Source organism: Pongo abelii, chromosome 10 (assembly GCF_028885655.2).
Source record: "Pongo abelii isolate AG06213 chromosome 10, NHGRI_mPonAbe1-v2.0_pri, whole genome shotgun sequence".
Lineage (NCBI taxonomy): Eukaryota > Metazoa > Chordata > Mammalia > Primates > Hominidae > Pongo > Pongo abelii.
Window position 1 is genome coordinate 261,508 of NC_071995.2, and position 13,942 is coordinate 275,449.

Sequence of the window (13,942 nt, forward strand, 5' to 3'; positions counted from 1 at the left end):
CCCAATCACCTGTAGCAGTTGTTGTGGTACTTGTTGTAGCTGCCCAGGGCTGTCAGGCACCCAAGACAGATGGCGAAGGAGAAGAATATCTGGGTGCCTGCATCCATCCACACCTACAAAGGGGAAGGGCAAGAAAGGTGAACTCCCAGGAAAGCCAGGCCATTCAAGCCATGGGCGGACATAGGCATGTGGCTGAGCCGGACACTGGCTAGGGATGGTGAGAAGTCTGTTCTCAGCCAACACTGGCATCCTGCTACCTCTGCTCGCCCCAGTGGGCTCTACTCCCTGGACTCCTAGATGAAGTTTCTTGGGCACTACTAGGATAGAATAGGTATTAGGCATTCAAAGAAAATGAAAAAGACTAAAAGACCCATGGTGGAAACATGTAGGAGGGTGGGACAGGGCTCCAAAACAAAGCTAGGTCTCCTGTCAGGTTTTTGGTCCTAGGTTCTGCCCCCACTTTCTCCTATGACGAGTGTGGAGGAATCCAGGCACAGGGTCTCCAGGAACACTGTCCCTAATAGCAGGGCCACCACCAGTATGTAGCTTTGCCCCTCACATCTCAGCAACCTCTGTCTAAAGACAGGGAGAATAATTCTCGGCTCACAAAAAGGCAAAAGGACGAACAGAAACACCTCTGAAAAGGGCTTTGTACTCCTTGGGAGGGAAAAAATCACAGTCCAGCTAAACATAGAATTCAGTTGTTATTGTTATTATCTCAGCTGGCTTGCCCAGCCTGTGCATGTTATGATTTAGATCTAACAGCTAGAATAACATCCCAGACAGAAAGAACATCAAGGCAACAGGACCGAGCAACCCTGCAGATCTGCAGGACCCTCCCCAGGCGCTCGTGCCCCTGGCGACGTGAGCACAACCAGGGAGCCCCCTGCTATGGACGCAGACATCCAAGCAGGTGTTCCTCACATGTCTGTGTTCCTAACAGAAAGGGCGCCGGATGACCCGTCCATGTCTTTTGCTCAGCCTCATTCCAGAACCCCCCAAGCAGGCCCCTAGTTTCCATAAAACCCTCTGTCCTTTCATCCCTCTTTTCTGCTAATATCAGGCCTCCAATTCCTCAGTCCCTTCCTGGTCTTTTCCCGCCTCGCTAGGCATGGTCACCACCCTCAGCCCCTGCCCCCTGCTCCCTCCTTTCACGCTCACCCCTACCAAAGTGGCCACATTTCTCAGCAGTGTACGGGCCCGAGGGATCCATCAGCAGGCTGACCACCTCAGAATCACGCCGATTCCTCAGCCAGCATCCCCAGTCGAGACACTGAATCCCTAGGCCTGAAGGAGAACCCAGAACTCGTATCCTTTTCAGAGCTTCCTGGCTGATCCTAATGGTCACCAGGTATGGGATGCTGTCCTATGGCCCCTGCATCAGGGGTGCACCCAGGGCACCCATCCTCTCATCATGTTTCCATTCTGCAGGGCCAGGGACAGAGCAGGGAAGACGGTGGGGGGAAGGAGAGAATGTCTCCAGCCTCCCATTCTTGAGTTAACTGGGAATCCTGTCCTGAGGGGGTCTGTGAGGCAGGAGGTGCCACCAGGGACAAGGGGTCAACAGCAAGAAGCACAGAGGAGGATTTGGAGGGGCTGGAGCCAGGGAGGAAATCACACAGAGAAGGAAACGCTGGGAATGAAATGCGAGAAAAGGAAAGGGAATGAAGGACAGACCCTGGGACAGGCAAGGGAGTGCTTGCAAACTGCGGTGTCTCACTTCTCCCAGTTTAAAGAAAAAAAAACTTTCAGTGTGATGCCACACGAATTTTGAGGAGATGCCTTGGCCAGTCTGTTTGCTCCTTCAAGATGTTCCAAATCCTTTGCTCTTCTAAAACTCTGCCACACAGATCCTGCGAAGATAGTCATCTCAGGAAAACTCACTGACTTTGGCATGAAAGTCACTCGGTTCTATCTCATTCCTGCTTCACTGGCTAAGTTATTGGCAGCTTCAAGAACAGGACCTTCCGGCAAAAGGCCCTGAGCTTATAGAGAAAGTGCTTCCCCAGGGTCAGAGGTGTAAGGGCTCAGGACCAATGCATGTCTCCTGGGGCCCACGGGTACTGCCCCTTCATGAGGTCGGGCGCCCCCTCCCAAAAAGGTCATTCAGGATGTGTCCCGGGAGCCTGGAGGCCTCGCGCCTTGGACATTTGCTCCCGGGCCTGACAGTGCACGGGGTGCAGACTGGGCCATGAATTACCAAGGAAACACGCCGTGGCTGGCCACACACAGGCAGAGGCACAAGCCCGATACGGGCAGCTTTGTGAACTTGTGCTTGGGAAGGAATAATAAGAGAAATCGTGACTTGGCCATTTACGTCGCCTCGGCAGGGGTGGGAGGTCGGAGTGGGGTCATATGGAGACTGAGTTGGGGGAGAGGTTAATGAGAACTAAGGAAAATGCAGCAGGAGGGCTGAAAACCCAGAGCACAAGGGTCAATGAAAATGCAGCAGGAGGCTGAGAACCCAGAGCGCAAGGGTCAATGCACTCTTCTTTGACCAAAGCCCCCTCACTGGGAGCTTGGCAAGCCCCAGCTCCCCACACAGCTGCTGCCCGACAGGCCTGCTGGGATGGGGAAGAGAACGGGGTCAGAGCAAGCTGTTCCATTCCCACCACAGGCGACCACTCCCTGCCCACTCCATGAGCCCTGGTTTCTGGAATAAAGCTCTGATTTGTCTCTGGCTAGGGCAGAAGGCCGACCAAGGGAAAAACAAGTGTAAAAAATTCTGGGTGGAACGCAGGTAAAAGAGGTCTTGGGGGGAAAGAGGAGGAGAGGGGACTCTAGAAGATCTGGGAAAGATGTTTTCAGCCTCAAGTCCAACCCCCAGGATTATTAATATCTATCTACTATTTTTAGGAAGGCAATGTTTTGTAGTGGAAAAGCACAGCTTTGAAGTTACATTAATCTGGGCTCAATTCCTGACTTATTAATTACTGGCTGTGTGATCTTAGGCAAGTCACTTAACCTCCCTGAACCTCCCTTTTCTCATCAGGAAAATGGGTATAATAACAAATAAAATAATGTATGTAAAATGCCTAACACATAAGTAAATATTAGTTTCCTATCTCACCTTCTGGAATAATAAAAAGCAGCTCTTAAAACTCTCAAATAATTCATATTCTTTGGGAAATACCTATCATGGTAAATAAGACAGCAGTCATCAAAAGACTACTTGAGATAAAACCCAAGCTCCCCCATATGCTAGTTTTGTGATTCTGGGCAAGTTTCTTAAGTTTCCTAAGCTTCTGTTTCTCCATCCGTAAGATGAGGCTGACTCCAAACTCACAGGGTTGAACTGTGTCAAGCACTCAGCAAAGGGCCTGGCGAATAAGAAGGACATGATAAGGTTAGCTTTGGCCACTGTTTACTGCTGCTATTATTTTAAAAAGCAACTCATCTTTCATTGATAATGAGGTGGCATAGATCGGATTTCAATACTAAAATAAAGACTAGTTCTAATCGGTAATTTCAGCTTCCTCCCTTAACAAACCTCTCCTTAGGCTTGCTTAACATAGGGATTTAAAAGGTTCCACGAAGGTTCTTTGGATGTCCTCCTCCCATCCCCCGCCCTCAGCAATCTCCTAAAGTGCGGTAGAACAGGCACAGGGCCAGGACCCAGGAAAGAAACAAGTGGTCTGAATAAAGCGCACGCTCCAGCAGAGCCCTGGGTCTCCAGTGGCCAGTCTCCAGGGGGACGAGACAAGGCCTGGGGACACCGGGAAAGGCAGCAACCTGCCTCTCAAACAGCAAGCCTGGCAGAAAAAGGGGAGCAAACGAGAGGGGAGCACGGCGTTGTCTCTGCCTGGCTCCCCACAACCGGCCTCAGTGCTTGGCAGAGAGATGCGTCTTTGGTCTGTGTTGGGGAGAAGACATACCTTTCTCAAGTGCCAGGCAAATGCCAGTTAGAATGATCACACTTCCTGGGGAGTGCCAACCAGATTCAATTAGGGCTCTGGCAAAGCACCCCCACCCTGCAGGTGCTGCTTTGTTCACTGACAACAAAGGCCTAGCTTCAGCATGAGACTTGGACCAGGCAGAGAAGAAGGTTGCTCAGGACTAGTCCTGGCACTTGAGCCATCCCCCTCCCCACAGCCCCAAAGCACTTGGAACACAGATGCTCCCTGCACAGCCCAGAGCTGGCTGGAATGGAAAGAACGGTATCCCAGAGCACAGACTGAAAGAGGTCTTTGTCCCTGCAGTCACCCAGACAGAGACTTATGGCCTCATTAATGCTCAGAAGTTGAAAGCTACCTGGTCCACCTTCTTTATGTTTTCTGGAAGCTGTTATATACCAAACATGGCACGTGGAACAGATCCGGCACATAGCAGATGCTCATAGTAGATTCATTCAGGTTTTTGCTGAATGAATAAGCTGTGAGAGAAACAAAGGTGAGCGGCCTGGGACCTCGTCTCCAAGAGTGGATCATAAAGCGCGTGGGATTCGTCATCACTCAGACCCAGTCCCAGCTGCGGGTATGAGGATGAAAACATGCTTTAAACTCTCTAGGCCTTAATGTCCTAATCTATAAAATGGGGATGCCTTGTTGATCTGCTGTGAGCGTTTGCTGAAATAACGCATGTAAGCCTCTTAACGACGTCAGGGACAGAGTAAGCACGCCTTAGTTGTTAGCTATAAATAGCTGATCAGGACAAAGCCATGAATCTGTTGTGGAACTAGGGAGCCCCTCTGTCCTTTTTCTCTGCCTGCCTACCTGCCTGTCACCTTTCCTGATCATGCCGCCTTCCTCTCTGGCCTAACCCGCAGACAAAGGCGATCTTTGTAGCTTAGCCACCGGTTCTCAACTCTGCCCCTCCAGAACCACAATGGCTTTCTCTTGTGTGCGGAATCCAAGCCAAACTCTTCACCCAGCCTTCAAAGCCGCCCCTCCACTCAACTTCCCCCTACAACTCCTGCTCGCCACCTACCGTCCATCACAACCCTTTGGTTCCAGATAAGTCAAAGGGCTTATGATTCACAAAACAAAGATACCCTTTGCCTGGTCTGCCGTAATTAGTGGCTGCGCAACCTTACGCCACAGTGTGCTCATCTTACAATGAGGAACGTGCACTGGGGTCCTTCTAGGACCCTGGTTGTGCTTCTACAGTTTGGCTCCAAAGCCTGACTGCAGCCCTCGTACCCTGCGTGGACGTGAGGCAGTAGCAATCTGTATCTCTACGCTGTCTGAGAAATGAGAGAAGGGAAAGATAAGCTCCTATCCCACCAGAAGGTTATTGAGAAACACTCAGGACCAGGGCTACTTGACTCTGCAGGGAGGTTTCTGAAAAGCAGCGATCTGTCTGTTTCTGGAAGCCACAGCGTCCCAGTAGAGCTCAGGATGAAAGAATCAAAACCTGGCCGGAGTGGCCAAGAGACCTGAGAACAGTTTGGCTTCCAGATCTCCTGACATTCTGCCCCAGGGGGAGCCATTGCCCCTGTGTGCATGGAGCTCCCAGCCTCGGTGTGCCTGTCCCCTTTCTCTTGCTCCCTGTCAGCAACGTCAGTGAATATGCTGGTGCCCGACTATTTTAAATGTTTGGAAAGCCATCCCAGTGTGTCTCCACGTGCTGGGAGCCACCCGCCCTTATGTCTCCTTGGGGCTTCTTTCACAGACATGGAGAGACTCTTCCAGCAACAAGAGGGGGATCTCTAGGTTGCACACTCACTCCCCCGGCAGGGTGGTCTCTGTGCCCGGGAGGCAGAGGCAGGGCATAACCGGGTAACATTTCAGGGCCTCTGGGGCGGAGCTTACCCACACACCCCTCCGGCTTTCAACACCTCCTGGCTTTGCCAGCTTTCAGATGGCTGCCAAAGAGGGGAAGGTAAGAGACCTGTCGGAGGCAGGGGCGGCCCATTCCAGGCCTTGCTTTCCAACCCCCTTCAGGCAGCAGGCAACACCACCCCTCCCTACCCGGACGGTAAAAAAGCCCGCTGTAGCAGAGGGAGTGCAGAACGCGAAGGAAGGGTGGGGAGGAGACCTGGAGCCTCTGGACAACTAACAGGGAAATTTAACACTAGCCCGGCTGGCTGAGGGCAGGGCCAGGGAGCTGCGGCCTAGACACGGGTCACATGGGCAGAGGAAGGGGACTAGGAGGCAGACTGAGGGGTAAGAATTAAAGAGGAAGCTCAGTAGGAGATGAGCTCCTAAGAGATAAATGTACGAAGCGGGTGGGGAGAGGATGGGAGAAGGACACCCTTGAGTAAGGACTGTGAGTGACACTTGTGGCCCTTGAGAAATATTACTAGAAATACTACCCTAGTAATATTTGCCTGGGTTCCCTGGCAGCTGTGAACCCAAGAAGGGACAGTGTCAGACACCTTATGACCACAAACAGCTGCTAACATGTCAGAGGCATTTGAACCAGAGCGACTCCAGCTTGAATAGGGGCTGAGTAAAATAAAGCTGAGACCCACTGGGGCTGCATGCCCAGGAGGTAAGGCATTCTAAGTTACGGGATGAGACAGGAGGTTGTCATGTCACATGATACAGGTCATAAAGACCTTGCTGATAAAACAGGTTTCAGTAAAGAAGTCGGCCAAAACCTGCCAAAACCAAGATGGCAACAGAAGTGACCTCTGTTCTTCCTCACCACTCATTATATGTAAATTATTATGCATTAGCATGCTGAAAGACACTCCCACCAGCTCCATGACAGTTTACAAATGCCATGGCAACATCAGGGAGTTAACCTCTATGGTCTAAAATGGGGGGGAGTCCTCAGTTATGGGAATTGCCCACACCTTTCCAGGAAACTAATGAATAATCCACCCCTTGTTTAGCATATAATCAAGAAATAACCATAAAAATGGGCAACCAGTAGCCCTGGGGCTGCCCTGCCTATGGAGTAGCCATTCTTTATTCCTTTATTTTATTTTATTTTATTTTAGAGACAGAGTCTCGCTCTGATGCCCAGGCTGGAGTGCAGTGGCGCGATCTCAGCTCACTGCAACCTTCACCTCCTGGGTTCAAGCTATTCTCCTGCCTCAGCCTCCCGAGTAGATGGGACTACAGGTGCCTGCCACTAGACCCAGCTAATTTTTGTATTTTTAGTAGAGGTGGGGTTTCACTATGTTGGCCAGACTGGTCTCAAACTCCTGACATCAAATGATCCACCCACCTCGGCCTCCTAAAGTGCTGGGATTACAGGCATGAGCCACTGCGCCTGGCCTCCTTTGCTTTCTTAATAAGCTTGCTTTTGCTTTATTCTACTCCCCCCAAATTCTTTCCTGTGCGAGGTCCAAGAACCCTCTCTTGGGGTCTGGATTGAGACCCCTTTCCAGCAACAAACAGATGTCTAGAGAAGGAAGGGTGCACTCCCGCTGCCACTGTGGACACCCTAGGGTAGTGCTAGGTGCAGGGGTTCCCTGTCAGAGTGCAGGGAAAGCCTGAAGCTCAGGTGCCCTGGGAGTCACGTGAGGGCTCCTGTCTGTGGCTTCTTACCTGGGGATCCCACAGACGTGTGAGGTTTGGGTACAGGTAAAACTGAATTCCTTGGGCTGCCCCAGGCAACGTCACCCCTCGAATTAACAGGACCACCAGCATGAGGTAAGGAAATGTGGCCGTGAAGTACACCACCTGGTCACGGGCAAATGAGAGACAAGGAGCTTGTGAGTGAGGAAGCGGCAGGGGCAGGAGGCAGGAGGCAGGGGCAGGAGGCAGGGGCAGGAGCTCCTCAGAAAAGGTCAAGGGACTGTTCCTCCTGCTCCCAGCTCATCCGCAGCTGTTTAGTTCTGTTGCAGGAAGTCAGGAACCCCGAATGGAGGGACTGGCTGGAGCCGCGGCAGACGAACATAAATTGTGAAGATTTCATGGACATTTATCAGTTTCCAAATAATACTTTTATAATTTCTTATGCCTGTCTTTACTTTAATCTCTTAATCCTGTTATCTTCATAAGCTGAGGATGTATGTCACCTCAGGACCACTGTGATAATTGTATTAACTGTACAAATTGATTGTAAAACACGTGTGTTTGAATAATATGAAATCAGTGCACCTTGAAAAAGAACAGAATAATAGCAATTTTTAGGGAACAAGGGAAGACAGCTATAAGGTCTGACTGCCTGTGGGGTCAGGCAAAAAGAGCCATATTTTTCTTCTTGCAGAGAGCCTATAAACAAACGTGCAAGTAGGAGAGATATCACTAAATTCTTTTCCTAGCAAGGAATATTAATATCAATACCCTGGGAAAGGAATGCATTCCTGAGGGGAGGTCTATAAATGGCCGCTCTGGGAATGTCTGTCTTATGCAGTTGAGATAAGGACTGAGATATGCCCTGGTCTCCTGCAGTACCCTCAGGTTGACTAGGGTGGGGAAAAACTCTGCCCTGGTAAACTTGTGGTCAGACCAGTTCTCTGCTCTCGAACCCTGTTTTCTGTTATTTAAGATGTTTATCAAGATGATATGTGCACTGCTGAACATAGACTCTTATTAGTAGTTCTGTTTTTGCCCTTTGCCTTGTGATCTTTGTTGGACCCTTATTAGTAGTTCTGCTTTTGCCCTTTGTCCTATTCCCTCAGAAGCATGTGATCTTTGTTAGACCCGTATTAGTAGATCTGCTTTTTGCCCTTTGAAGCATTCGATCTTTGTACCTACTCCCTATTCTTACAACCCCTCCCCTTTTGAAACCCTTAATAAAAACTTGCTGGTCTGAGACTCAGGCGGGCATTGTGGTCCTACCGATATGTGATGTCACCCCCGGTGGCCCAGCTGTAAAATTCCTCTCTTTATACTGTCTCTCTTTATTTCTCAGCCAGCCGACACTTATGGAAAATAGAAAGAACCTATGTCGAAATATTGGGGGTGGGTTCCCCAGATATAGTTCCATCTCCCCTATCCCTTGAGCCACATCCTCCCCTCTTCCCTTCCTCCCTCCAGCTAAAAGCTCCCGCCTCCCCTGACACATATTCAATAAATATTTGTTGAGTGACTGAATGACATTTGGCATTCTCCCAACAAGTGTGCTTAGCATTCATGGCAAGGATTGTCAGATATGAAAAGATTTGTGACACATGACCCCTGTCCTCACGGAGCTTACTAGCTTAGCACAACCAGGCAGCCAGATTAGGAGAGGCCCCCAGGGCAAGAGTTCGGGAGAATTCAGAATGCCCTCTTTGCTCCAGGGCAGAGTCCCCCGGAATTCTTGAGTTGGTTAAGAATCATTTTGAGATGAAGAGACTTCATGGAATTCTTTTTCCAAAGAACCGTTGTATGAATTAGGGAACCATGACTTGTGTTCAATTTGCAATGTGCCCACCCATCGTCAATTCCAAGATCAGATTACCCTGGAGGTGTCCTTCCTGCCTTTCTCGCTCTCTTCCAGTACCAAAAACCAGTAGTATGTGAATCTAGGAGAGACACAGAATCAAGGAAGGACACAGAATCAAGGAAGGGAGCCACATTGAATCCTTGCTGGGTCATCGCCTCCCATCCTCGACGGGGCCACAGCTTAGAGAACTCCCAGGTGACAGCCCCCAGGGAGGGCAGGGAGTCCAGGAAGGGGAGGGCAGGAGCTCCCCACACGCACCTTGCCTGTGGACTTCACCCCCTTCCAGATGCAGAAGTAGCAGATGACCCAGGCCAGCAGGAGGCACAGAGCCAGCTCCCAGCGCAGGGCCCCCAGGTGCTGGATCCCATCAGAGATCTTCAAGACCCGCCGCCTGGGGAGAGAAGGGTTGAACCTGGCTTACTTTTTCTGCCAGCCTCAGTTTTGTGGCCCCGTCCTGGGACAGTGGAGCTGAGCCTGCCTCCAGGCTCTTGTCCAAAGGTTCTCCGCTGTCTTCACATGAGGCCATCCTTAGCCCAGAGCTGGAGGTGGACATAAAGGTGGAGAATGGAGACTATTCCAGGTAAGTTTGCTCTGAGTGCTTTGTCCCCAGCCAGGGGAAGGAGGCACAGGCACCTATGTTCCCAACCAGGGTTTCAGGACCTTTTGACAGCAGGACTCTTGCCCTGGGTGAATATCAGTACTGGGGGGAGGGGGTGGGTCAGAGTCCACACTCTTGCAGGCACAGGGAGGAGGAAGTGCGGAGTGAGAGCACATAGGCACACACACTCTCTAACGCGGGGCGGGGGTGCGGGCAAGGAAGGCCAGGCACAGCCCCAGGAGAACTGCAGAAGTCTCATCTCTGAAACCAGTCCTGCAATAACCACAAACACAGGCACCACAGAAAAAAGCCACTCAGTGGAAATTCTTCCCTTGCTGTCCATTGAGAGTGACCTTCATGTGGACTCCTCCCCACACCCTTCTTTGAACACATGGCCCACACTGGGTGGGGAAGGGTCTCACTTACTCCCAGAACTCGATGACAGGAGAGGTGCCATTCTCAGAGGTACCATTCAAGGAGCCGTTGGTCTTCTGGAACTCCATACAGTGTTCTACCCATGGGTCACGAGGAGGGAAAAAAGAGAAAAACCATCAGCCAGCCTATGACACAACTAGAGAGTGGGGTGAAATTGTAGGAGAATGGGAAGGAAGGTATTTGGCAGGAGCCAGGCTAAGGTTATCTGTACAAAGCATCCTCCCACACGTAATAACCTCAACAAATGCAGCTCACTCTCTCCTGCACACTTGGACATGTGGGTACATAGATGCTTGGGTATACATTCTCCTCAAGCATGATCAGATGGCAACAGGAAAGATGCTCTTCAGGCCAGTTGCTTCAAGGCATGCTAACATTTCTACGTAAGCGTCCTGTGCAAAGTCACCACCTTCGAGGAATAATAAGAGGGAAGTGATGTGTCAGAGTGGCCAAGAGCGCAGGTTGGAAAGCTGTGGCTTGAATGCTGACCCCAGGGGTATGAACTGTGCGGCCGTGGGTAAGTTATAACTCAGCTCTCTGTGTTTTGCTTCACTCATCTCTAAAATAGATAGTAAGATCCATTACATAGGATTGATAAGAAGTTAAATGAAAACATGGATGTAGAGTGCTCAATAAATGGTGCTCTTTATTATTTGTGTGTGACTTTGGAGTTTTACAAAGAGTACTGACTTTTTTATGTTTGATAAATACAATAATCCTGGGAAATATTAAGACAGATACTGTTTTCCCCATTGTGCCCATGAAGACGGTGGATCTTCTTAGAAATGGCCTGTATCTGCTCATGAATGACCAAGTGTAGGCTGGAACCCAGGTCAGCAAATTGTCTGGGTTCCACCTTCAAAATATCTAGACTGATCCTTCTTGTCACCTCTGCTACCACCACCCCAGTACAGGGTGGCAGCATCAGCTCCCGGCTCATACCTGGCCTTCAGCTTTCACCCTTGCTCCCCTCGTGGAATCTCCATTTTGTTAAACCTTAGATCACTCTATGTCATACCTCAGGTAAAGGCCTCCAGTGGGTTTCCCGTCCCACTCAAAGAAAAAAGCTGCAGCCCCTTTAGCTGCCTTCAAGGCCGTATTGGATGCATTCCCACACCATTCCCCTCAGCCACCGGCTCTGCCACGTCCACCCTGTTCCCTGCACACATGGGGTGTGTTAGATCCATTCCCACACCATTCCCCTCAGCCATCTGCTCCACCACATCCACCCTGTTCCCTGCACACATGGGGTGTGTTAGATCCATTCCCACACCATTCCCCTCAGCCATCTGCTCCACCACATCCACCCTGTTCCCTGCACACATGGGGTGTGTTAGATCCATTCCCACACCATTCCCCTCAGCCATCTGCTCTACCACATCCACCCTGTTCCCTGCCCCTTCAGCCACCTGCTCTACCACATCCACCCTGTTCCCTGCACACATGGGGTGTGTTAGATCCATTCCCACACCATTCCCCTCAGCCATCTGCTCCACCACATCCACCCTGTTCCCTGCACACGTGGGGTGTGTTAGATCCATTCCCACACCATTCACCTCAGCCACCGGCTCTACCACGTCCACCCTGTTCCCTGCACACGTCGGGTGTGTTAGGTGCCATGCTGCCTCAGTTCCTTCTTCCTAGAGTTCTTGTCCTCCAGCTGAACGACTCGTTCCCCCTCCTCCTTCAGACCAATGCTGAAGGGGCATCTCAGTAAGGCCTTCCTTGACCATGCCACTTAAAATTGCAATCCCACCCATAAAACTCACAGTCTCTGTTTTATTTTCCTCCATAGCCCGTCTTCTAACACGACATGTACTGCTGCTTTCTAACCGGACACTTCTCATTCACTTGTTTTGTTTATGTCTACCTCCCATCACTACAATGAAAGCCCCAGGAGGGTGGGGTCTTTGTTTTTGTTTATTACCATATTCCCTGTGCTCAGAACAGAGCCTGGCGTATAGCAGGAGCTCAACAAGTATCTGTTGGGTGATTGAAGGCCAGCTGGGTGCTCTCTCCACTAAACCATTCACTTCCCTGGACGCTGCAGTGCACACAGAAAAGCATTATTTCATCTTGGCGGGACAGCGTGTCTCGTGCTATTCAAATGCTAGGCTCTGAGTAAAACCAGGCTCACTAAGAGAGATGTCAACAATGTCAAAAAATAATACTCAGGTATTTAATGTACCTCAGAATTGTCCCAGAGACCCCCAGGCAATCCACAGAAAGATGGGCCTAATGATGCTCTGAAGCAAAAGCTCTAGGCCACCAAAAGTTGACACAATTGTTTCAAGAGGGACTCCACTGAGATCTGGATAAAATCTTTACTATCCGACAGGCTGGTTGTCAAGGGTGGTTTCAGTACACATAGATATTTAAAAAAATAAAAAGGAAGAAAAGAAAATATATATAAAGCTAAAGAAGTATAATAAAACAGATTTTTTTTGGAGACCAAGTCTTTCTCTATTACACAGGCTGGAGTGCAGTGGCACAGTCTCAGCTCACTGCAACCTCCACCTCCCAAGCTCAAGCAATCCTCCTGTCTCAGCCTCCCAGGTAGCTAGGGCCATGGGTGTGCACCACCGACCCTGGTAAATTTTTTGTATTTTCAGTAGAGATGGGGTTTCACCATCTTGCCCGGGCTGGTCTCGAACTCCTGAGCTGAGGCGATCCAGTGGCTTCGGCCTCCCAAAGTGCTGGGATTACAGGTGTGAGCCACCGCCCCCAGACTAATTATAATAAAACAGACATTTAAACCTTGATTCATTCGATCAATATTTTTGAGTGCTTATGATGGAGCCAGCACTGTGCTAGGCACAGAAGCTGTGGCGATAAAGACACCTTTTCTGCCCTCACGATCTTGATGACTAGTGGGAAAACCAAGTCAACCAACAGACGAAAAGTGAGGGAAGGGCAGCAGCAGGGCCGGGGCCAGTGCAGGTGCCACCAGGCACAGTTAACAAGAACCTAACGCAATCGCCGGTGCAGGTGCTGCCAGACACAGTTAACAAGAGCCTAATGCAATCTTGGGGTGTCGGAGGAGGTACCCCCAAGGTTTACTTTCCCTTTGAAAAATAACGGTGGAATGGAGGTGGTGGCAGTGATGCACAAAGACGTGCCTGGAAGGGGAGCATCAAGTGCAAGATGAGAGAGGTAAAGGAGAGGTGGTGACACAGACAGGAGTCAGGTAATGAAGGTGTAAAGAATATCAGGCTAACCGTTCAAAAATGCTTTTCCGGGCAAGTAAAGGATTCAAACTCCAGTTCAGAACTGAGTAACTTATCTGAGCAAGAAAGAATTGGGCCAGGCACAGTGGCTCACGCCTGTAATCCCAGCACTTTGGGAGGCCAAGGCAGGTGGATCACAAGGTCAGGAGTTCAAGACCAGCCTGGCCAAAATGGTGAAACCCTGTCTCTACTAAAAATACAAAAATTAGCCGGGCATGTTGGCAGGCGCCTGTAATCCCAGCTACTCGGGAGTCTGAAGCAGAGAATTGCTTGAACCTGTGGGGTGGAGGTTGCAGTGAGCCGAGATCACGCCACTGCACTCCAGCCTGGGTGACTGAGACTCCATCTCAAAAAAATAAAAATAAAAAAGATAAAAAAGAAAGAATTAATCATGGTTAGCCCACTTCAAAGGGCT

General features: G+C 50.2%; 1 protein-coding gene across 4 annotated transcripts in view; it reads right to left on the reverse strand.

Moving 5' to 3' along the window:
- The window catches only part of SLC6A13 (solute carrier family 6 member 13), a 59,583-nt gene that overhangs the window by 7,029 nt on the left and 38,612 nt on the right, over window positions 1–13,942 (reverse strand). For all 4 annotated transcript variants that reach the window (XM_054526637.1, XM_024256427.2, XM_054526638.1 and 1 more), the window contains 4 exons: window positions 10,292–10,376; window positions 9,526–9,658; window positions 7,440–7,574; window positions 10–113 (listed from right to left, as the gene is read on the reverse strand). In XM_054526637.1, coding sequence (XP_054382612.1) covers window positions 10–113; window positions 7,440–7,574; window positions 9,526–9,658; window positions 10,292–10,376 — 457 coding nt within the window. The remainder of the gene's footprint in view (window positions 1–9; window positions 114–7,439; window positions 7,575–9,525; window positions 9,659–10,291; window positions 10,377–13,942) is intronic.